At 40.2% G+C, this 25,849-nt stretch overlaps 1 protein-coding gene across 2 annotated transcripts in view; it reads right to left on the bottom strand.

The window, feature by feature from the left end:
- Positions 1-25,122, bottom strand: part of Stk32a (serine/threonine kinase 32A) — a 115,665-nt gene extending 90,543 nt beyond the window's left edge. Inside the window, exons 1-2 of one of the 2 annotated variants that reach the window (XR_012910295.1) lie at positions 24,768-25,122; positions 20,566-20,712 (exon numbers count right to left, since the gene is read on the bottom strand). Coding sequence is in view for 1 of the 2 variants with exons in the window: in XM_075968743.1 (XP_075824858.1) it covers positions 20,566-20,617 (52 nt within the window). In the remaining variant the exon portion in view is untranslated. The remainder of the gene's footprint in view (positions 1-20,565; positions 20,713-24,767) is intronic. The other variant, XM_075968743.1, reaches the window with a different exon arrangement.
- Positions 25,123-25,849: the final 727 nt, after the last annotated feature.

Below are 25,849 nucleotides of genomic sequence, written 5' to 3' on the forward strand. Positions count from 1 at the left end.
AAGATAAAAATGGTTTGATTCAGCAAGGGTTGCATTAGACTTCTAGAGCCTCCGGTTATAAGAGACTGGAAAATGTAGGTGGCCTGTCTCAGCTTCCAATATCTTGCTTACAATAAAAGATTGTTTTTTAATTTAAAAATGTTTTGAGTGTAAACATACAGTGCAGTAGAAAAAAATAAAGCTACCTAAAGATAACCATTACTAGTATTATTTATTTACAATTATTTTATTTTAATTTGTTAAGTTTTTTTAACTAACAAAATCTATGCTTATAAATAATCAAATATTTGTAAAGGATTTTTATGCAAAAATAAGAGTTGTGCTACTCTTTGTTCTCCCATTTGTTCCCACTTAGAAGCAATTATTCCGCCCTCTTTCAACTAATTCATGGGTAGTTCCCACCACATCTTGAAACCATGAACCTTTATTGTCCATTTTTCTTCTCAGTGTTAGTCCTTAGTTACTGAATTTCAAAGACTGCTGAAGATTGTCTTATTTGCTCCGTCTCTTGGTTTTAAAGCTAGCATGATCCCATCTTTCCAATACGATTGTATCTGCCGCACTCATTTCAACAATCCTTATTCCAGTTCTTCTGACTGAATAATTGCAAGCCACATCAGTGTCATGTAGTGAACCAGGATTCTCTTGTTGTGATTGGTTATGTGTGCTACTCTTGCCCAGTTTTTATTTCCTCCAGGGTGATTGTCTTGTTCACATGTGTTCTTACTTGTCCTTTTTCTTTTAATTTCTAAACTCAGTAGTCTAATCCCTTTGTTTGTTTCAGTTCATATTAATATCTTCATGGATGTCCCCAGGAGTCCTCTGACCTGTACCAGTCAGCTCAATGTCTTTGCTGGGCAGGTCCTCCCGAGCTGTCCTTCATCCTTACCCTAGGACCGTTCAGCATCTTTAGCAACCATATCCTACAGCAGCTTTATATGAAATTTTATACAGATACAATTGGGGGGTGGAATTCAAGACAGGGTTTCTCTGTAGCTTTGGAGCCTGTCCTGGAACTCACTCTGTAAACCAGGCTGGCCTCAAACTCACAGAGATCCACCTGTCTCTGCCTCCCAAAGTGCTGGTATTAAAGGCGTGCTCTACCACTGCTGGGCTATAGGTACAATGTTTAAAAATAGTGAAAACTCTTTTTATATGCTGACTGGTATTTTGGTTCTGTGTTGAATATCAGTATCAGAAATTGCATTTTCTTTCAGAACTCAAAGGCGCTACTTTCCTTCATGGCCAACTTTTAATGTTGCCAATGACTATTTTAATGGTGGTTTCACTGGGCCAGAATTTTCTACTCCAGAACCTAACCATATACTTATGTTGACTATTTTCAAATTTCATGACAGCATGAACATGTAATATCAATTCCAAGGTCATTTTTGTAAATTATAGTGTTGATCCCTTCTTCCCTCTATGCTTGCTTTCTCCCTCTCTGTACTTTGTGGCTGCTGTTGTTGCCTATAATTTTGAACCATGGTCTCACTGTGTAGCCCAGGTTGACTCTGAACTCAGAATCTCCTGCCCTAGCACTTCACGCTCTGTGATTGCACACCTGTCCCACTACACCTACTATTTCCTCACCTTGTACAGTTTAGGAATGACAACTCTTCTTACACTGCCCTTAAATGGTCTCAGACTTGTCTTTTTACCTCCGATCTCTGTTTTCTTGTTCTAACAAACTTCCCTAAATGTATTTTCTTAATCATCTTTGAATTTTTTCACTTACCCTAAAAGATGCTTTTGCAAAACTAATATTTGCTTTCTGGCTATTACTCCACCATCATTCCTCTGCATTCATTGTTCTGGATCTTTTTCTCTCTCACCAATAAGATTTGCCCGAAGTTGTTTCCATTTATCCATGTAAATCTGCTTTATCTTTTACAAGTCATGTTAGAACCTTTCACAGGTGCCTGAAATCCTCATATTTCATTAGTGCAGCCCATTGGACACTCTAAGCACATGGATCTTGGGAGCAGTAAATACCTCTATAGAACCTTTAGATGGCCATAGCTGGGATACAGACTTACAAAAGACTCTAAAAGTTCTTCAGAGCGTATGCGAGTTGAACTACCACTCTGAGAAGTGCAGGGAGAGTGGGAAGGGAGGACCATAGCAGCAGTAGGCAGTGCCTGTCTGCCCAGTCCCTCTGTCTTCTTTAGCCATCCCAAGGTCCTCACTAAGCACACTTCTTTTTCAGAGGAAAAGCCACACAACAGCATGAGCAGTCAGTTGTTTTCTATTGGTTTGTTTGTGTTGTTCCTTTTCCCCTGCCTGACAGGGTATTAGAAGGAATAAATTTCTGGACAGAGAGGCAAATACTCCTGGTTTTAGATCTCACCATTGACCTCTGCTCTAGAGGCTCCTGACAGTGCACTTCCTAATCACTGGGGGCTTTAGGTGGTGAATCAACTCACGACCAAGATCTCTCCATAGTACTTAAATCTTGATTCTCGTGACTATAGTCTGTCTGCTCTCTAGTTTTTGCCCTATTAATAGTGACATCTTCTCTGTCCTGTTTTGGGGGTTTCTGGAACAAGATCTTAAACCAAATGTTGTTAGACAGATTTTTCAAGATGAATGTGGTAGTAGTGAACACCTGTAATCCCAAAATTCAGAAGGCTGAGCAAGGAGATTGTGTTTTTAAAGCTAGTCTGAGCTACACAGGGAGACAAAGTCTCCCACCCCATTGAAAAAAAGGGAGAAGGAAAAATACAAGAATATATGCTGTTCAGCCTCTTTCTTCAGAGGCTGTTTTCCCCTCTCCTATTTAATAGGATTATGCTATCAACCTTACAAGAAGACAGTAGGAATTAAATGAAATAATGCATATTAAATATGGCAACAGTATAGTAAGTATTTAGTAAACAAGAGCTATTTTTGAAAGAATTACACCTAAGAGTAAGAATTAACCATTTATTTACCATTCACTGACTTTGTGATCTCGGTTAATGGGTCTTTGAGAATCATTTTAGACTCATCTCATACCATCAAGCTAGCAAAGGATAATGGTTTTCTTATTTATATCTCAGGATTGTTTCAAGAGCCAAATTAGTAATAAGGGTGTGCAAATGTGAGAGGCGAAGTGTTCTCCTTGGCCTTGGCGGCAAGCATGAAAGGGTGGGCATCTCATTCCTACCTCTTTCTAGTTGTGTGAGCTTTTCTCTCAGAGTGTTGGTTCTCGGCTCTGCACTTCGGTTTGATTGATTGCTCACGATGTCTAATGAGATTACGATGACAGAAGTGAGAAGGAACCTACAGTATAAACCCTGCTTTCATAAGCATTCGTCCCTCCCCCATTCTGCTGACAGGCACCTCTCAATTTTTCTCTCTAAGCTATCTCTAAATCATCTAGATTTAGATAATTCCCTTATACAAGTTCTCTCCCAAGAGAATCATGGGATTCTCAAATGAGCGCAAACTCATTCTTAAATTTGGCAATACAGCATAGATGTCGTTGGTCAGTCCATAGATCATTTCTTCAGAAAGTAAACAAGGAACTACACAAAAAAAACCCTCAGTTTTGTGTAATTTCCTGGATTCCATGGGATTCTGTATGGATTCCCTGCTAACAATCAGTCTCCTCTAAATGGACTGTGGTCTTCTCTAAGCCAGAATCCCAGAGCAAACACTAAACATAAGGGCTGTTTTGGAAAGCTGATGATAGTCTAATCTGCTAGCACTATGGAACAATGTGCTAGCCATTTTACATTATTCAGCTAATCTTAATTTATTCAAAAAAGATAAAACAGTGAGTTGTGAAGACAGTGGTTAACATACAAGGTCTTAGAGCGTGTGAGAGTTGAAATTTATAATCAAACCAAGAATGTCTATTTTAAGTTGAGTGTCTCCCAAAGAGATATGTTCTAACCCCTGACACAAGAATAATATTAACTTATTTGGCAATGATTATATAGCAAATATGCTTAGTTCAATTTAGATGATGTCATAATGGAATAGAGAGGGCCCTAATCCAATATTAGCATCCTTCCCTGTAGAGAAAAAAACTCATGTGAATTCACAGAGTGAAGATAGTTCTGTGAAGACACAGACATATTTGGAATTACCCTGCCATAAGACACAGAACACTGGACTACTAGCCCTTTGTTGAGTCTGGGAGATGCACCACCAGAGAATGGAAAGGGAGTGTGTCCCTGTCAACACCTTGATTTCCCACCTCCAGCCTCCACGGTCCTGAGAAAATGGATTTCTCCTTTTATAAACCATCTGCTTTGTGATACTTAAAACTGCAGTGCTGGGAAAATTACGTGATGAGTAATCCAAAATACAAGGTCCTTACTTTAGATAAAAGTATGTGCTTTCTCAATCTGTATCAAAATGCAGGGAGAAGAGCCTGTCCAGTTTTCACATTTCAAATGTGACAAAATGTTAAATGGCAGAAAAATAGTAGCTAACAATATTTCCAATAGCAAATTCCTAAAACATCTGGAAGTGAGCATTTATTGTCAGAAAGTGTTAAGACGGCACAACGTAGCTATGCTAAGATCCTGGGTGAGCACATCATAGAACTCCATGGGATGTCACTGGCGCCAATTCTAACCTTGAGAAAAGGATGCGTTTCTGCTGTGTACCATTTCTGTCAGAAGTAACTGAAATTTTCCATGCACAACACATTCTGAAGGATATTAACAAGGTATGCCCTGGTCTTCAGAGCATATGAAGAAGCAAATGTTGTGATGTTCAGGCTGCCAGGTCAGGGATGGTCCTTACTCCAGCTATTAGCTCACTGCAAGATTCTTTCATGGAAAATATTTTGAAGGGAAAAGAAGCATCATTCTTCACCCTCATGTAAGGATACATGCAAGTCCTCCTTAAAAAATGCCTTGAGGGGGGCTGGAGAGATGGCTCAGTGGTTAAGAGAATTGCCTGCTCTTCCAAAGGTCCTGAGTTCAATTCCCGGCAACCACATGGTGGCTCACAACCATCTGTAATGAGGTCTGGTGCCCTCTTCTGGCCTGCAGACATACATGCAGACAGAATATTGTATACATAATAAATAAATAAATAAATATGCCTTGAATGGATGAATTGTAAAAGTTTTTTTGAGCAACATTGCTCCTAGAAATATACACCAAAAACAAAAAACAGAAACTCAAACAAATGATATATATGCCATATATACTAATATATATATATATATATGCTAATATCTATGGCAGCGTGATTCTGCTAGTTCAAACACATCAACTGCCCAAGAGTGTACAGCACAAAAAATGTAAAGATGAATAATACCGATGTAATGTGGAATATTATTTGACAACCAAAACCATAATGAGATTCTGATGCACACTGTGGTAATGAACCTGAGTTAAATAATCTAGACAAAAAGGGACAATCAAATGATTTTCTTGCTATGGAGGAATTAGAATACCCATGTGCATAGGGACAGAAGTAGGGAGAGATACTAGGGGCAGAAGGCAAAAAGGACCTGCGTTGTAAATAAGCCTGTAAGCCAGTCCTAAAAAGAGGAACATGGGATGTACTCACTCATAGTTTGTTTCTAGCCATAAATAAAGGACATTGAGCCTATAATTTGCGATCCTAGAGAAGCTAAATAGGAAGGTGAATCCAAAGACAAACATATAGGCATCCTCCTGAATATTAACCTTCATCAGGCGATGAAAGGAGACAGAGACAGAGACCCACATGGGAGCACCGGACAGAAATCTCAAGGTCTAAATCAGGAGCAGGAGAGCACGAGCAAGGAACTCAGGACCGCGAGGGGTGCACCCACACACTGAGACAATGGGGATGTTCTATCGGGAACCCACTAAGGCCAGCTGGCCTGGGTCTGAAAAAGCATGGGATAAAACCGGACTAGCTGAACATAGCGGACAAATGAGGACTACTGAGAACTCAAGAACAATGGCAATGGGTTTCTGATCCTACTGCACGCACTGGCTTTGGGGGAGCCTAGGCAGTTTGGACGCTCACCTTACTAGACCTGGATGGAGGTGGGGGTTCCTTGGACTTCCCACAGGACAGGGAACCCTGATTGCTCTTCGAGCTAATGAGGGAGGGGGACTTGATCGGGGGAGGGAAATGGGAGGCGGTGGCAGGGAAGAGGCAGAAATCTTTAATAAATAAATAAATAAAATTAAAAAATTGTCTTGAAAAATCAATAAATATAATCTGTCATATAAAAAAAATAAAGAAAGAAGGTTCTAGAGATGGTTGATGGTGGTAGTTGTACAACATTGCGATTGTCTTAATGTTGCAGAAATGTACACTTAAACTATTCAAAATGCTAAATTTTACATTACGTGTATTTTTTCCACTCTTAAATGCTAAAATACCTCACTTTTTAAGAAATGGTATGAAAGCATCCATAAATTTCTTAAGAGCTTGTTAATTGTATTTACTAAAATACAGACTATACTTATTTCTAAAATCTTATTTATATTTATAATTAATCCCATATAAATAAACAAACCACAGTTTTTTAAATGCTGTTGCAGCTACGTAAATGATTTGAATTCTCAACTATAGAGGATACTCATTTCTTTTCTCCTATAACAAGGTTTTAGTCAAGCTTAAAGATCTATTAAGTTACAGCATTGCAATGTAAAAGATCTCATTTTATTTTAGCACTTACAGTTAAAACCATGTATATTTTAGGTGAATTGCAATGTGTTTATGTTGTAGAATTCCACAGTAGCTAAATTATAGTTTCAACAAATCAACAAATTTTAGGCAATCGGAATAAGCTACATACACTATTTGTGAAAGTGGAGTTTTAGAAATATAGAGAACATCATCCCAAATATATCACCTACCTCTTATATATGTATCCAGTCTTTACAAAGACTTAAATGAATCCATTTAGTAAATAATTCAGAGACTGAGGATTCAAAGATGAACAAAATAGGCAAAATTCCCAGGGTGTCATGAACTTCACACTCCAGTAAGAAGAGAACACAAATAAAAAAAAAGTAAATTGAATAATAAAATTTAAAAAAAAAACTAGGATACTCAGGATGAAAGATACTAGACTAGAGAGTGAATTTCTGAAAGCAAACACCTCAAAATATTAGCTATGATGGTTTATAGATCGAAACATTGTGGATTTTGTTTTCTGAGCATTCCATAATTCATGTACATTGCTTTCATAATTCTCAGAATTCCTCTTAAGTTCCTAGTTATACCCGTCCTAAGAACATCCTCTAGGAAACCCATTCATACAAGTATCTGTACATACTTGTATATTGAAGTCTCCCCCAACAGTGGCATGTAGAGACTATGGTGTCTACAGTTTTCAGTGAGGTCCAGGGGAGAGCAGGCAGGCCTACTGATTGATGTAAACAGGAACCTAAGACTTAAACAGAAATTCCTTATAATACTGCAATCAGTCATCCATCTATTTTTATACTCTGGACAGAAAATGAAGATATTAAAGCAGCATCCATATTTTATACAGATAAATACATGTTATCTCACAGGCATCATACACATTAAGTTGGCCAAAGGCAGTCTAAAGAGAATAATGAGCATAAAGTGGTATACATGATGAAAGCCACTGACGTAATGCTTAGAATCAAAGTGGGTAAAGAAAGTTGAGCAAATCCGAAGAGTAGCTCCATGATTGATTTGAGGGAAGAACCTCCAACCTGTAACAGTCCCGTTTATGAAGCATGACTGTGACTTACTGCCGAACCAAAGATGAATGTCACTCAGAAATGAGACTACCCACCGCTCTTTGTGAGCAGGCATCAGTGAGTTCAAGAGGATCCCCCAAGCCAGTACATCTGATTTTGTCACCGCTCTCTGACTATGCATCCTGGGCGGATGTATCTGGAGCTGAAATAACTGGGTTCGTCTTTTATGAGGGCTCAGGATAGGCTGTAGACATCTGATTTCTAGTTTAATCTTTCTCTTCCTCAGTCCAGACCCTGCATGTTGAAATTGCAGGCTGATCTGATGATGAAATATATTATTATCATTGACTGTTGTTACCAGTAAGAATGCTCCTTATTTCTAATAGATTTTTTTTGTTTCTCCTCTAAATTCTCCTTGGTATCTGGATGTTAAAATCAGGGCTGGCAGAGAATCCAGGATACAGGAACCTATCCTGTATCACCACTCCAAAATGGCTATCTTGGAGTGGTGAGCCATTGCTGTATCCTATCTAGGGATGTCATGGTGGCTCTCACACACAATTGAGTTTGAGTCCGTGCACAGACCCTTACCACTGATAGAATCTGGCAGATGTCTTGGTTCCCAATAAGTACCACAGAAGAAGTAGGAACAGATGAGCCCAGGTATCGATTCCCAGGAAAGATCCATCATCCATCAGTCCATTCAACTTCTCTTATTCTCTCTCTCTCTCTCTCTCTCTCTCTCTCTCTCTCTCTCTCTCTCTCTCTCTCTCTCTCTCTCTCTCTCTCTCTCTCTCTCTCTCTCTCTCTCTCTCTCTCTCTCTCTCTCTCTCTCTTTCTCTCTCTTTCTCTTTCTCTCTCTCTCTCTCTGAGTGCCTGACCACACCATGCATGACTGACTGCCAAGATCCCACACTTCTAAAACCAGCCTTGGTACCCAGTCTGACTTAAGTCTTCCTTCCCTTTGTATAGGTTCACTCCCATCAGCATCTGTACACTCTAGTATTCCTCTAGAAAGATTTCTCTATCCATCACTATACTCAGCTTTGACTGTTGGCTCATCCTCTGCTTACTTATAGGTCAGACCTCTTCAAGAAGTCATGCATATTTGTTGTATTCATTTCCTTCCTCCTACCCACCCCTAACCATCTGTCGTCTCATGCTTGAACAATCCTACTGGCATGCTCTTGTCAATAGCACCAGATTTCTCCTTGTTTCCTTGCCTATAGACATGTCCACCTGTTCCTCCACACAGAAGCATCCCTCATAGATGACTTCTCCCTCTTTCTCTGAAGATTTTCATTCTTAAATTTTAAGACGAGCCTTGTTCATTCTGATCTGCCTGCTACATCTCTTTCCTTAGGTGGATTGTTCTCCTCCACCTGACTTCTCAATTTGGGGCTAATGCTAACTTCCTCCTTTCTATCCCTCCCTTCCTTAAAGGAAGACTCATCAGTCTGGAAGGATGAAACCCTGCACCTCTCTTTCTGGTCCAGATTTTGCACTCACCACTAGGCACTCATTTCTAATCTCCTAGATTGCTTCGGGTCACTGTAGAAAGACAAGGACTAAAACCAGCTTGGGAGGAAAGGGTTTATTTCTTCTTAGATTTCCTGGTAGTTGTCAATAATAAAGGGAAGTCAGAACAGGAGTCAAGGAAGAAATAGAAAGAGAACTGTAGGGACTCTGTTCCCCAGCTTGCTTTCCACAGCTTTTCCAGACTGCTTTCTTATACAACCCAGGACCGCTTGCCCAAGGAGGCACTACCTACAGTGATTATACTTTCCAGTGTCAAACACTAACCAGGAAAATGGCCCTACAGGCTGGCTTATAAAACCAAGTGGATGGAAGCAATACCTTTATGGAAGTTCCCTCTTCACAGGTGACTCTAGTTTGATTAAAAAGTAATCAGTACAATTGACAATACCAGGTTTGAAGCAACTCTTGGATCTGCCTGTATATATCCCGGTCTCCTAATACCCACTTGTCTTAAGCAAAGACCCAGGGTTCCTTCTTTTTGTCCTTTAACTCTTACTCCACATTCAAAACACTATTAATTTCTAATTCTTTTATGCAATCAGGGTTTTTTAAGCTTTCCAAAATTCTCTAAACTCCATCTCCAGTCATCATATCTGTCTAGGCACTCTTGTGATACACTTAGGAAATGTCAATTGTCCTAATAAAGATAGATCATTTTATATTATTTCCAACTCAGCTCCTTAAGTGAATCCATAACAGTTAAACATAAAATTTCTGATGTAACTTTGAATTTCATATATCAGAGAAAACATCCTTTTCTCTTCCTTCTCTTCCCAAAAGCCTAAGGGACAAAAGGAAATCCAACAACGAGTGACTTATTTTTTATTTACCAAGTAAAGACATTGAAAACTATAATGCTAAAATGTACAGTGAAAATGAGTAACATTTATTATTATGTACCTGACACTAGTCAAACAGTTTACACTATACAAAAAAACCCTACATGAGGCAGATACTATTTATTATCTGTTTCCTTTTACAATTGAGAAAACAAGCCTGAAGCAAATTGCTTACCTAAGTTTTCACAATGAAAAATAATTTCAATTTTTACAATCTTCAAATACTACAAACACAAGAACACAGACCTAAACAGGGTTAAAATTCTAATAGGTTTAGTGTTGGGGGATAGGGTTTTAAGGTGTGTTACTTTTGTTTGTGTTGCATTTGTTTAACTCTGTGAAGCTGTGTTACTTTGCCTGTCTAAAACATCTGATGGTCCTAATAAAGAGCTGAATGGCCAATAGTGAGGCAGGAGCAAGGATAGGCGGGGCTGGGAGGCAGAGAGGATAAACAAAGGAAGAAACAAGAAAAAGGAAGGAGCAAAGGAACTAGAAGAAAAGAATGCCACAGAGTAAGAGTGAAAGCAAGACGTAAAGAAGAAAGAGAAGGAAAAAGCCCAGAGGCATAAGGTAGTTGGGATAGTTTAAATTAAGAAAAGCTGGCAATAAGCAAGCCAAGCTAAGGCTGGGCATTCATAACTGAGAATATAAGCTTCTGTGTATGATTTATTTGAGAGCTGGATGATGGGCCCCTCAAAAAGCCAAAAGAGTAAAACACCAAACAACAATTTAACTCGGTGAGAAATGTATTACTTTATCCTAATTTCCTCATTTTATCACAGACAAACAAAAGTCTAATCAGTTTGGCATTCATCCATGAAAGTGTCTGGGAACCATGGCTCTCTGACAGCTTGATACTGGTTATAGGAAAAGGGAGGTTCCCAAGGTTCCTTTGATCCACTAGAGAAAACTGACTTTAGTACATCACCAGCAATCCAGCACCATCCCAGACGAAAGTGGCAACAAATGGTTAAGGCAGTAAGAGTCTGGCAAGACCTTTAAAAACATGGTGGAATTTCTCCAGAGACGCAGCCTCCAGGGGGAATGATGGCCACTCTGTGCGCTGTCAGCACTTCCTTTATGAGACATGGGGCCCCAGGAAGTCCGGGATTTGCTGTGACCAATCGCTGGTGCCAAGACAAAGCAAAGGACACTTTTTCACGTCCTGATGCCCAGGCCCAAATTCATAAATTTATTTGGAAATCAGAAGGAGTACGTTGACACTCTGGAGGAAACCACAAAGTAGGTCAGTGAAGCAAAATGAAAGATTAATATCTCCACTGATGGATGATATTCAGCTGAATCCATATCACTGCTGGGAAGCAAATTCTGCCTTAGTCATGTTTCAAATGCAAGACAGGTTGTAATTATAAGTAACTAAGTAAGAATCCAGATAGTAGATTTACCAAACTCTCTGTGTGTGTATCATCTATCTATCTATCTATCTATCTATCTATCTATCTATCTATCTATCTATGCCTCTATCTAATCATTTTCCCAATTTGTACATATTATCTTTCCAAACACTAGATTATTGTTCAAAGTAATACACTAGTTCTCAGGGGTGAAGTATATGAGCGTTAGTAAAGGCTGACCAATTGTCATGAAATAACAAATTCTGGCTGCTTTGCCCATCTCTTAAATCCAGAGGATTTAGTTGTTGATAGCAGAAAGGTCCCCAGGACATATACCAAATATCTGCAAGTTACTGGAGAGCAAAAACTTACACAGTATAGTCACTGGACAAAACTTAGCCTGCCATCTATTTTCATGCATTCATGAACTAACCATCTTTTTTGCATTTAAAATGACTGGAAAAAAATCAAAGAACATTATCTGATAAAAAAAACTGAAACTATTTGGAAATTCAAATTCTACCGTCTGTAAAACTGTACTGGCATGGAGCTATATTTGTCTACTATCTATCAATGACAGGTTGACTGGATGTGATTGAGGCTGTCTGTGTTGTCTACAAAGCCTAAAACATTTACCATTTGGTCATTACAGAAAATGTTTCCAACACTTGTGATAAGTTAGTTTCACAAACAAGTCTAAAATCACAAAGATAAGGGCTCTTCAAATATGAAATAAGCTTAATTTTATTTAGTTTACTGTACATATGCCTCCAAGAAGGAGGCAAAAAGAGGTTGAAAAGGAAAAAGAAAGCCTGAGTGGGGCAGTTAAATTCCCAATCCACAATCCTGGGCTTTGCAGTCTCTATGTGCTATCTCTGTTTATTCACTACCTCTGCTCATAAGCACAGTATTTCATCATAGCTTCTTACTGCTTATGTTCCCACATGTAACTTTCACAGATGGTTGTGTGGCTCCACACAGTTGAGATCACTACGTAACCTGTAAGATGAAGGCAAATATTTGTCATTATAGTTAACAGTACATGTGTAGGCCAAACAGCAAGACTTGGCTTTTCGGGAAGGCCTTCACAGACGTTCTCATTGAACACCATCTACATACAGGCGCAGGCTTACAGGTTGTGTTCTCACCAACACAGCTCTGATGGAGGGAAGTGGTCACTAAGCCTAACCAACACACCCTGCCTCTCTCTGGTTTGGTGTTGATTCCAGAAACCACATATGGATTTGAGTTCTGCTCCACAGGAGGGGATTCCATGCCTGGTACTGCAATCCTTGTCAAAAGTCCGTGGTGTGGGAGATCCTAAGCCCTAGGCTAGAACTTGCTATTATTATTTTTCTCAGTAGTCATGTTGTGAAATTGCTTCCAAATATTGATAAATGATTGATAAACAGCATTGTAACTGGGGACTGTATGCACCCTCAAGCAATGGTAAGCCTGACAAGACAGGGGAAGTAACTATGACGGACAGGTTGCAACCTGGAGCAGATGCTGTAGTGACATTTTATTTGTATTTTAATAAATAAAGCTTGCCTGAAGATCAGAGAGTAAAACAGCCCCACTGGTCAGCCTTACAGACCAGGCAGTGGTGACACACACCCTTAACCCCAGTAGCCACACTAGTTTTCTATAGAAACCTGGCAATGCATACCTTCAATCCCAGCCTTACACACCTTTAACCCCAGCCCTAGAGAGGAATATAAAACGGGAAGAGACAACTCTCAGACACAGCCTCCTTCTGAGATTCCTGAAGACAGGATCGCCATTTTGGACTAAGGTAGAGTCTGTTTTGCTGACTATTTTGCTTTTCTGACCTTCAAGTTGAACTCCAATATCTCTCTCTGGGTTTTTATTAATTGTGCTACATTAATCACTTCATGGGGACCAGACTGCTCCTCTCAAGTAGTAATACATTTAGTAACTTCTCTGACCACCCTTCTCAAGATCAAGCAGGCTTACTAACCAACACTATTAAATTATGCATACCTCCAGTACCCTCAATCTTTTCCTTCTTACATCTAGAGCTTTTATCAGGACCCAAAGACAAACTTGGAGTCACTGGACCCGGTTATATGTTCCTTTTCTTGACTCACCATGGTTACATCTCTCTCTAGTTTGCATAGGCAGTCATCTCTTTGGTTAATATCTTAGGACCATGTCTGGGGATAGTATTTTGGAATTCCTGGAGCAAAGGCTTTTGTCCTAAATCTTTAATTAAAGTAATAAGATGAAAATATTTTTCTAAAAAATCTAGTTTAGAATAGGATCAAAAGGGCTATCAGCAGCAGCTACTTCACTTCCATTTGTTCATAAAATATTTTTGATAATAATATAGTCATAAAAAAGCACATTAGAATTAAATAAATCCAGCTGTTACTTCAAACAGATACATCCAACATCCTAGAATTAAACTAAGCTATCCTGTGTTTTCCTCATTAACCTCAATAAACATGAATCACACTGCAATAAAGAACTTACGAAGAAAATTTGGGAAATAATAATCACTCTTCATATGTAATATAAAAATCCCATTATGCTTCTACAAATTGTATTAGGAATATTTCACATAAAATCTGCTCCTAGTCAGCCAGAAAGGGAAATAGCAAGAAAGGATGTTTTCAAGACACCCACACATCTGTTTACTAAACTGTAACCCACAAATATTTTGGACAACAGAATATTTAAAAGTTTACATAAAAGTAATGATTCAATTTTTTGAAATATATCAACAATGTCAAGAAGACTGAGATTTTAATATTGTAAGTCATTTCTGAACCTTTCTCATACTAGTAAGATTGTAGATCAATATAGACAAGGTGCAACCTTCCCGAACAGGAATAAATTCTCTTGAATGTCTTTCTAATTGATTGTCTGCCATACTCCATGGAGCGCTAGCTCAAACCTGGAGGTCTGTTTTCCTGGCTTTCTAGTTTGTTGCCCCTTTAATGTCCCAACACCTTTTTTGTGGAGAAATAAAGCACTTCCAAATGAAACATGCTTTCATGAGCAGTTGGACCTTAGGTATTTATGACAAAGCAATTGACCGAATGAATCTTAGACCTAAGTATTTAAATAAGCCCATGCTCAGGGGTGGGCATTTCCTTTCACTCTTCTGGTCATGCCAATCTAAAGCAAAAAGTGTAACATAAGTAATCTTGCTCTACTCCAGTCTGTCGGAGAAAATCAGGAATTCGTTGACCTGCGGTCTTGGACAAAAATATGCAGTACTTGGGTGTTTAAATACCAGCTCTTTCTCAAGTCCTTCCTAGCTGGAATCTGTTCAGTAACCCTCCCATTTCTTTTGGATTGCAAATCTGTGGCCAGTTCTCTTGGCCCAACATTTTGAAGAACCCCCATTGCCCCTGTCACTGCAGAAGATGTTGAAAACTGGAAAGGGCCACATATCCTAGGAGACGAGGGTTGCCAAATGAAAGAACATTGGGTTTTCACCAAGGCCAAAGAAGAATGCAATAATTGAGCTCTCTCTGCACTGATGAGCTCTTTGGAGAAACTTTTTAACCTAAGGCCAATTTTCTTAGCTTAGCTGCAGATGGCAGCAGTCTCTTGGCTTAACTAAAGCAACTTTTCACCTCTGTGTTCTCTGTGTATACTGGGGACACATCACTACCCATGACCATGGCAGGACACACCCCTCTTGTTGAATCATATACAACTTTAAATATTGATTGAAGAAAAAAAAAACAAACAATTCCACCACAACCAAGAAAACCAAACTAAAGCCTTGCACTCAGAAGAATGAAGGTAAATTTAAAAACAGCAAAATGAACATAAAAACAAAGATCATTCGCATTAATTTTCTTTGTAAATACCATATTTTTCTACATTAATAATTTTTTCTCAGGATATGTATATAGTCACGAGGTGTGGGGGACAAGTGTCTGCTGATCAAATTAAGTTACTTTAATAGTCACTTTGGTTTAAAAAAAGAAAGAAAAGAAAAGGAAAAAAGAAAATATCTCAGGAAGATAAAAAAACAAGCCAAATAAGAGATCATAATTTTGTGCCTCCAGTAACATGTCTTATTTAGATCTGCTCAGAATCTATAAAATCCTGTATTCTGTCAACTCAGTTCAATTAATACTGTCACCAGTAGGACATATTGACTGTCGCATCTGCTGAGTCACATTTAATCTATTTGTTTCAAGAAGCTGAAGTACTTCTAAGAACTCACGCTAAGAAACTCTGGCTCTAGTGAATACTACTAATAATTATCGTTAATTGGGTGGTTAGTTTATGCAGAACATCTTACTGTTTTACTTCCATTATTTTACTTAACCTGCACAGTTACCCAAGGATGTATATCAAGCATTTAAGATCAGCTTTGTATCATTCTTTTTACTAGCAAACCTCCCACCTCCTTCATCAAATGTCAACCTGAGTAAAGAGCGGAATGACACCTTCAGGATTAGACATCAGGTGAACCACCACAAAATGCTAGTGGCAGGCTGAATTCTAACGAGGAGAGCTCACCTTAAGGGACTTCTAGTAACCGTCCATCTTATTTAATTATCTTCAAAGGGAACAAAACCATTTTCTATGATAAATAACCCTTAAAACGTTGTCTGAGAAACTATTAAAATGTTCTTCTCAACTCTATATGCTGGGACTATGAAATCACTTAAAGGGAATATTAAATACTTTTTTCATCACATTAAAGAATTCTTCTCTGCAGTATTTTTTAAAGTAATTAAATTGGCTCATTTTAGTGCTCTAAATTCTGGCCTGCTTTGATTATCTATACAAATATACAGATATAAAAATGACATAGATATTAATGTTCTTTGATTGGAAATTGTTGCTACTTTCCAAACAGCAATCCAATGCAACTTTAGTTTGTGCTCAGTCCACAACTGCACATAGGACCAAATGAACCTCATAGGAGTTATTCAGTTAAAAAGCAGAAAGAGGCCACAGAGGTAGCTCAGTGGGTAAAATGCTTGATACAAAAGTTAAACGCTGAAGTTCAGACCCCCAGGACCAAGTAAAAGTCTAACAAGGCTATATTCCTGGAGTGGGTTTGGGGGATGGGAAAATGCAGGCTTGCTGGCTGGTCAAGCTAGCAGAAGCTTCAAGTTCAGCAAGAGGCCCTGTCTCAAATATATAAAGTAGAGATGAGTTTGAGACACTCAACCAGTGCCAACTTTTGCCCTTTACACACCAATACCTGCACACACGTGAATATCACACACATACAAAGTAACTTCATCACAATGTCACACCTTTCTTCCTCACAGTTAATGTTCTTATAAAGTATCTTAGTCTCCCATAGTCTCCCACTGCTGTGAAGAGACACCATGACCACGCAACTCTTACAAAAGAAAACATTTAACTGGGGTGGCTTACAGTTCAGAGGTTCAGTGTAGTCCATCATCATCATGGTGGAACTTAGCAATGTGCAGGCAGACATGGTCCTGGAAAGGAAGCTGAGAGTTCTGCACCTTGCACAGGCAGCAGGAAGTGGTCTGTCTCACTGGGTGTGGCTTTAGCATATATACCTCAAAGCCCACCTCCATAGTGACGCACGCATGTCCTCCAAGAAGGCCACACCTCTTAACAGTACCACTCTCTATGAGCTTATGGGGGCAATTACATTTAAACTATCACATCAAGAGATAAATTGATATGGAAAACAAGTGAGATCTCTTGGACAAACTCATACACAGTAAAGACTGTTACGATGCAGATGTGGCATGAATAATAAAAGCCAAAAAGACAGATGTTGGGGTTCAACCTGAAGGTCAGAAAAGCAAAACAGCCAGCCACTGGCTCTTACCTCTTCTTCAGTCTAAAATGGTGATCCTGCCTCCAGGAATCTCAGAATGAGACTGTGTCTGTGAGCTGTCTCCTCCTGTATTATAATCCTCTCTAGTTCTGGGATGAATTGTGTGCATTATTGGGATCAAAGGCAAACTAGTGTGGCTACTGGGACTAAAAGTCTGTGTTACCACTGCCTGGTCTGTAAGGCTGACCAGTGGGACTGTTTTACCCTCTGATCTTCAGGCAAGCTTTATTTATTAACATACAAATGAAATATCACTACAGCAGGTAAGTGTGCGTTTCCAACATTGCTGTTATCTAAGCTTTGGAGTTGCTTTTTCCTGTGCCTGAACTATTTTTCTGGGGCCTTTGTCTAGCTAGCTGCTTCTAGCACCAGCTACCACTGCCATACTTTTCCCAAGATCACACAGAGGGAGTTTTTTCCTTGCAGAACTTTTCAGGTTTGTGTCCTTGATAAATGCTTGCCTTCTGTCTTTATATTACAGGCTTCAAGAGAAAGAACAAAGGCCAGGCTCCTTTCCTTCTCAGGTCTCTGCATCTAACAATGTGACAAGCTCACAGTAGAGCAGTGGTTCCCAATCTTCCTATTGCTGCAACCCTTTAATACAGTTCTTCAGGTTGTGGTGATCGTCAGCCATAAAATTATTTTCATTGCTATTTCATAACTATAATTTTGCTACTGTTATGAATCATATTGTAAATAGCTGATATGCAGGATGGTCTTAGGGCAACCCCTGTGAAAGAGCTGTTCCACTCCAAAAGAATTGTGACCCACAAATTGAGAATGACTGAAATAAATGACCTTGCCTTTTACTGGTAGCAGCTTACATAAACGAACTGGGAGCCTATCCCCTCTGGGAAACATAGGCGAATGCTCTGTTTATTTCAGATGTTCCCCTTAAGGAGGTTGTTGTAGATTCTCCCATTGGGTTCTGAACAAGATAGCAAAAAGGGAGCAAACTAGGGATGTCAAGACCTACCTGGTTTTTAAGAGTAACTCTCTCTAACTTCATTATTTTGGTTTAAGAATAGTTTAAAGAGTGATAACGTGTTCCAAACCATTGGATATATAGTTGTCTCTGGCACCCAATGAGAAAGAAGGACAGTGCTTTTGCAGCATCACAATACCCTACCTTCAGATGATGTACCAGCCTCAGCAAACTAAGTATGAAGCTGATGCCCATTTACTCGCTTTGCTTACTATGAAGACCTTCCTCTTGCAAACATTGGTCTCAGTCCACAGGAAGCATAGTGAATCACATAAAGAACAAGTCTATCTGGCTTTGCATTTCAGAGATGGGAAAGTCATGTAACATTGCTTGTCTCTAGAACCTTCCTTAAATTACTTGATGAAACAAAGGGAGATGCCAAAAATAGCAATGAAGACCTTAAGGTCTTTACAGTTAAGCAATTCTTTTTGTTCCTGGAGAATGTTTTCTAGAGACAGTAGTGATGCTATTCCTATGTTGATAGTGAAAAGCTTGATATTGAAACAAGGTATGTAGACCCATCGAATATTTTATATTTAAGTGTTTGCATCCAACAATTAATGCCAGAACATGCCCCTCAGCCATAGCAAACATTTTGGAGCAAGAACAATAAACTGCCTTTTGAACTTATCTTAGAAGTCAGTATGTGCCTGTGAATCAAAGTGATAGACCATATCAAATCCACAGAGGAATGAATACATCTTCTGATTGTTCTCTTTCTCAACAGCTGGAGATTGGATATAGATGGACCATCAAGAGGCATGAGGGGATGGGTACTAGTCTTGTGATGGGGCACACAGGAAAAGCCAGGCAGTCAGAACCAGTGCTCTAGCCTTGTGTGTCGAAGGGAGCTAAAGAAGGAAATACATGTCCATTGTGCATGAGCCACTGCTACCTTCTGTTTGAAAGATCAAACTCACAGTCTAACACAATGAACTTCCTGGATGATCCAGAGGTAGCAGTATGATCCAGCAAAGCATAGGTTCCGAGCTGGAAAGGACCTTTGAGATTCTGTTCTACCCCTTCACTCTATGAAGTGATGACTGGAGGCTGGAAGAGTAGACACATCTCTTGATCGCCACAGCTAGCTGATAGTAGACCAGGTTGCAGGCATCCTGAATTCTAGTTCATTCTTACCCTTTCTGGTGCAATTAGCAAAATTCCATAGAAGTGATTTTAGACTCTCCCTCTTGGAAGCCTGAACAACTTATTACTTGGGACCAAACACCTCCTTTGTCTAAGAACGCAACAAACAGGTACATTTCAATAAGGCTACTCAACCTTCTGTCATGGGAAGGAAATAAGACACAGCAAGACCCAGGCCCCATCTCAGTGGCTGCTGCTGGGAACGGATGGAGAAGGACTGACGCTTGTACTTCTTGACTAGTTAACCCTTTCCTTTAAAGTTCCCCTCTTCCTCAATGAAACTGGTTGTTCTCGCCGTGAAAACTCACCACAAAATGTCTGGGAAACAGACGCTTGAAGTCAGAAAGTCAAAAGGGATTTACGTCTTCAAACTTGGTTCTATAATGTTATGGGGAACAATCATCATGCACATGAAATTTTCTATAAAAACTAGTGCAGTTGGTTTTTATTTTTCTCTTTGCTTTTTGGGGAACCACCATCCCACTCCAAAATAAATACATGGAGACTTATTCTTTCTTATAAATGCCCAGGCTTAGCTTGTCTTATTTCTAGCCAGCTTTTCTTAATTTAAATTATCCCACCTACCTTTTTCCTCTAGGGTTTTACCCTTTTCTATTTCTATATATCTTTTCTTTCCTTCTTATTCCATTTCTGACTGTTTGGCTGGGTGGTAGCCCCTGGTATCCTCTTTTCCTTTTCTCATTCTCCCTTTTTCTTTCTTTCTCCTTCTAATTATTCTCTCTGCCTGGCAACCCCACAAATCCCTCTCCTTCCTAGATATTGGCTGTCCAGATCTTTATTAGACCAATCTGGTATTTTAGGCAGGCAAAACAGCACAGCTTCACAGAGTTAAACAAATGCAACATAAAAGAATACAACACATCTTTGGACCATCAAACAAATTTTCCACAGCATAAGCAAATGTAACACATCTTCAACTAATATTCCACAACAAACTTGCAACAGCGAGAAAAACTCCAATTGTCAAAGGAACAGTAAAGGAAACATGCAAATCATCTGAATATCTACCATGGGTCACAGCTCTCTTTTTAGCAGGGAAGACACTATATAGCAGTGACTAAGGCAGTTGCCAAAGGCTTCATAGAAAGTAAACAATGTATTCTAGATATTAGCAAGATCCTTGAGCATCAACCTTCTATCCATTCTCCCTCTTATACTTAATTGTGAAACTATATGCTTATATTTGAATTTCATAAAATTCCATTTCTACATGCCAGTATGACATACTTCTTACCGTCCTCATTTTCATCAAACACTGGTGCTTTGCTTGAAGTGTTGGCTCCCATGATCAAGTCTGCACTGACCTGGACACTCTAGTTATAGAATGCTGGAAGAAATACTCATCCTTGTACAGTGCAGGTCCTGAAAAGTCAGCTTGTTTCTACAAAAAGAAAGAAAGAAAGAAAGAAAGAAAGAAAGAAAGAAAGAAAGAAAGAAAGAAAGGAAATAGTATTCTTTATATTATAGTTTGTGATATATTGTAACAAAAACATTAACTTGTATTACTGTAGCAGAAATTTTTTTGTCCTTAAAAATTACAATAGAAATGACAATGCATGGGACAACAGGAGAGGTCACACTGCACAGTGCCATCAAAAGTCAATCTGTGCTTACAACATAGGGAAAAAGCAAAATATTTCCCAGATATTAAGAAAAAAATTAAGGTAAGGCCAGTTAAGTGACTATAAAATAAAATTAATCTTAGTGACCTTCTGTATTTTAAAGAAAATAGGCTAACTTTACATTTTCAGTTTTGCTTTGTGACCAAGAACAACCCTAAAATCTTCCCCTTAAACATGAAGTTGTTGGGCTGGAGAGATGGCTCAGTGGTTAAGAGCATTGCCTGCTCTTCCAAAGGTCCTGAGTTCAATTCCCGGCAACCAAATATTGGCTCCCAACCATCTGTAATGAGGTCTAGTGCCCTCTTCTGGCCTGCAGGTATGCACACAGGCAGAATATTGTATACATAATAAATAAATAAATATTAAAAAAAAACAACAACATGAAGTTGTCTTATGTTTCCCCTTGCCCTGGAAGGCACCACAATGGATTGGATGTTACTAGCTAGTAGATGGTATCCTCCAAACATTTTTCCTTCTGAACTTGGAGATGATAATGGTCTTTACCCAAAAGGAGAGTTAAATGTGATCCATATACATTTAACTCCTTGTAAATATATGGCATATATATATATATATATGTTGTGTATTCATATTATATGACTCCTATGTTGTATCATATGAATAAACACTTTATGTGACATTTATAAATTTTGCTTGCTTGGGGGCATATTCTCTTATGTAGCTTAGGCTGGCCTTCAGCTTCCATTCAGCCCTCAATAGTTAAGAGAGCACAGATGTTCATCACTAGCCCTGGCTCTTCTACATATTTTTATTTACTAAGTACACAAATATAGATACCTATTTAACACAGTAAACAAAGTACTTTTATAATAACATATTCAGCAATTATTGATCATTCTAAAATACAGATTAAATTATATAGCTGAGATAAAATTTCCTTTAAACTGTACATTGATTCCTTTAAAAATACAAATGTAAAGACTCTTACTATCCTGGAACCTATTAAACAGAGGCATTGTCTGGGTTCCAGTTCTAATAATTGCATGATCATGGCCTTGAAACAGTTACTTAGCCTCTGGCCACAAAAATGGGGACATAACAGTGCCTCCTCCAGGAGTCACAAGCTCAAATGCCTTTAAGTGCCAGGAAGCTCACACAAAAGACCAAACCAGACCAGGTACAGGACATTCAGGCATTATGAGGACAATGGCGGTACTGGCTTAATCTTAAAAATGTACTTGAGGTCAGATGAAGACATTTTTGTGTATGGAAACACTAGCCAGGGACCTTTAGAACTTCAGAAACAGGGTGAAGTGCCAGAATTTATAAAAGAAGGTTTTAAAATTCAGCTCAGCTCTACAGCTCAAAAAAAAATCATGCTTGGGACAAATATGATTTATAGATATAGATAGAAAAGCAATAGAAGTGCAGTAATTAACAAAGTACTTGCCACATACAATACAAAAAGAAGAAATGGCTGTCTCTATTATTTTGACAGGCACATTATTTCCTTAGCATTTATCATTTTTTTCAGGTGTTGACACTTGTTGACCTTTTGTTTTGTTTTGTTACTTTTCCCCCTCGGAATATTTTTATGCACGAAGTAAATGCAGGTTAGATGCAGAATTAGAGAGAGTATCCAAGATAGACTGGTTTATGAATAAGTTATTTTTTAAAGAGAACTTGGGGAGTTCCCAAGTATATAAGAAAAGCTCATTTTCTCATTAGGAATATGTAAGTCAGGCCTTCGTTTGGAAGGAAGACCCATTAAGGAATTGCTCCTTTTCCAACTAAATGCCAACTGCTGGCAAAATGCCTTATGGTCTTTAAAAAGAATCATTAACTGTAGAGCAAAGAAAGAGTCAGCAATTAGGAAGTGACCAATTAAATGAGCTAGGACTGGGGAGAGGCTTGGGGCAGGTGGCTGGTGGCTGCAGCAGGCTCAGTGGGATAATTGAGATCCAGGAAGATAGAAAGAACTGCTGTCAGTCCAGAAACAAGGCTTTTAAACATGAGAACAGTGAACGAAGAAAAAGTAGGATGCCCATTGCCTTTGATAGAAAGTTAAGAAGCAGAATGGAGCACTTTTTGTCCTTTAATATTGCATAGAGTTCGGGGCGGGGGAGGGGGGTGAATAGCAATGACTCTACTACCAACAACATTAGAAAAAGAGAATGGATCCTATGCATTGTAAGGAACAGTGATTGTTGACCCTGCAGAGTCAGACTTCATTCATTTTGTATCTGGTAAAAGTCTGAATGCACGCTTTCACGGCACATAACTGCCCTACCATGCATGTATTCTTCACACCTATGTTTCTCTCAAATAGCCCTTCTCTCTGCTGCGTAAGATGCGCCAAGCATTGACCTTGCACTTTGACAAATCACAGGGAGGCAGAGGTGGAAACATTACCATGTTTTCCCACATCTCAGACTTCCACTCTGGGGTGCAATTTAATCTGCCGCACAGCCATCCATTTCACAGGGAGAAAGGGCCATGTGAAGGGAGGCATGGCCATGGATGCTTAGAAGGGGCCAGCTAAGCAGTCCTCAATGATGGTCTAGCATCTTCCCCCATAGTAGCTACCACACAGAATTGCCTGAAAATTGTCTTTAACTTTTTCTCCCCCAAGCGGATAACCAAATTAGATAAGTTTCTCTCATAACTAGAAAGAAACGGGCCTTTCTCTGGCAGGAAAATGGTGACTCATTGTTTCCACTCTGTTGAATAGAGAACAGGAGAAATGTTAAGACTCTTTCCCATAAAACCTCTACCCTCCCTGACCTCCTGTTCTGAGTCCCCAGAGTCAGCTAAGCGTGGAGAGCAGCAGCCATGTGAGGAAAGGGAACCCTAAGCAGACAGGCAAGAAGGCGGATTTGTCTTGCAGGAATGGATGAGACTTCACACTCTACAGAGCCCATAATTACCACATTATTAAATGTAGCCTCATGTTCAATACCAGCCTTTCAAGTGCGGCTTGCAGACCTAAAGGAGTCAGGAGGCTTCTCTGAGCAGTTCTGTCTCCCTAGAGACTCTTAGAACTGGAGACCGCCAGGTGTGATGCAAGAATGTTGCAACATCCGACGGCACCGTGTAGATTTCATTATCACAATGTGTGCACAGTCATAATTATTTTTATTTGCATTTGAAAAAAATGAAAATATTTAGAAACACAAGAAACAGGGACATTCAAGTTAGCAATATTCTCTATTAATAACCGTTTACATTTTCAACCTCATGTCATAATTTTTAGGTATTGAAAGTTGCAGGTAAGTAGAGTGCCTTTTCCACCTCCCCAAAGCAGCTCAGTGGTCTGCACACACCTCCGCACCTTTAACAGGGAGAAGTGTTTTCAGAGAAGCCCCCTGATCCTCACCAGGAAAGAGGGCGCACCTTGCACCTTGCTGGGCTCCTTAGCCATCCTATTTCTGAGATCTAAGTACGAGGACATACATCTTTACAACTCTAACTTACGCTTTTTAAGTGCCGCCTAGCAATCCACAGCGTGAATACAGCACAGTTTACTTTCTCTGTGAAAATGTTCAAACTCTGCGTCAGCTTCAGATGGGGCAAGGGACCTACGAGCACGGAAAGCAATGCTAGCTTTTTCTGAAACTCATTTCAACCCAGAGACTATTTCTTGAAGTCTTTGGGGGCAGAGGTGGTGCAAAGCTGGAGGAGCAGATGAGGGCAATAGTTAGGGTGGGTGCTATCCTCCATCTGGTTGTGCCAACCACGCTGACCAACTGATTGCCTTTGTGTTCTTTCTCTTCCCCATCCCCTTGAACTTCCCAGCTTCCCACCAGTGCCCTTCTTCACTCAGGGCGATTCTGTACGTGCAGTCTCTACTCACCCACTCCGCGCGTCCTTCCTCCAGCCCTTCCACTCACTTCAGGATGATGCTTCCATTCGAGGAGCTGGGGCAGACCACACTCCGCAGGTCAAGAGCAGTGGGGACTGAAGACACCTGCCTAGCAGGACACGGCTGCGGGAGCAGCCAGGCACGGCTGCGTGCTGGGCTCCAGGCACCTGCGGCTGCCAAGGGGACCCAGCGCAGCCGCGGAGCTCCCCAGCAAGGGGCGGGTCCCGGGAGAAGAGGAAAATGCCAAGCAGCCCGCCAGGGGCGTCCACAGACGGCGCCCTCCCCTGGAGCGGACTGCCAGTCGCCTGGACCAGCGCCAGTCGCCTGGGGACTGTGCGTCGTCTGCAGGGGGCCGGACGAGCGCCCCGGGAGGGAGAGTTGGAAAGCAGGAGGGCGTGGCTGGAGTCCGGGTTGCTGGCTCTGTAGCTGCCGCCTGCAGAGCACTCCGCTACTTCGCTACTTCTCAGACCCTTCTCAGACCGGGCAGGGATTCTCCCCAACGTGGTCCGTGGACAGCACTCCCGTCTCCCCATCCTCCTCCGGGCAGCACTACGGGGTGGTGGGTGTGAGGGTGGCAAGTACTAGATTTGGACTGTCCATGAATTGCCCCATTTTATTGCTGCGGTAATTAAGGCACAAGACAGAGAATGATTGTCCTCTGTAGCAGAACTGTCGGTGGGCAAACTCTCCTGTCCCCCAACTTTTCCTCCCTCTCTGCACATTCACCTGCCGGTGGAAGTAAGAATGGGGACTCCCAAAAGTTCAGAGGTAGGTGATCAAGAGAGAGCCATCGGGTCGTCTTCCATGGCAGTTCCTTCTACTTCCCTTGGCAGTCATAATCACAGTGGAAGTAACTTACCATTTCCCTCCACGACCAGGGTCACACTATTCCTGGTACAGTAGCTGCTTCAGAAATGACAGATGTGACAGCGGGACAGCTGCAGGGCAGGGACAAAAATGGACAGTGGGGGGATCTAGTTTGGGAGTGGCTACAAATTCTAGCTATCTTCAGGTATTCCTGTCATATAGGAATACCAGATAAATGCTGTCGAATGGTCAGATCCGTAAAGAGA

Source organism: Microtus pennsylvanicus, chromosome 4 (assembly GCF_037038515.1).
Source record: "Microtus pennsylvanicus isolate mMicPen1 chromosome 4, mMicPen1.hap1, whole genome shotgun sequence".
In the NCBI taxonomy this organism is placed as follows: Eukaryota; Metazoa; Chordata; class Mammalia; order Rodentia; family Cricetidae; genus Microtus; species Microtus pennsylvanicus.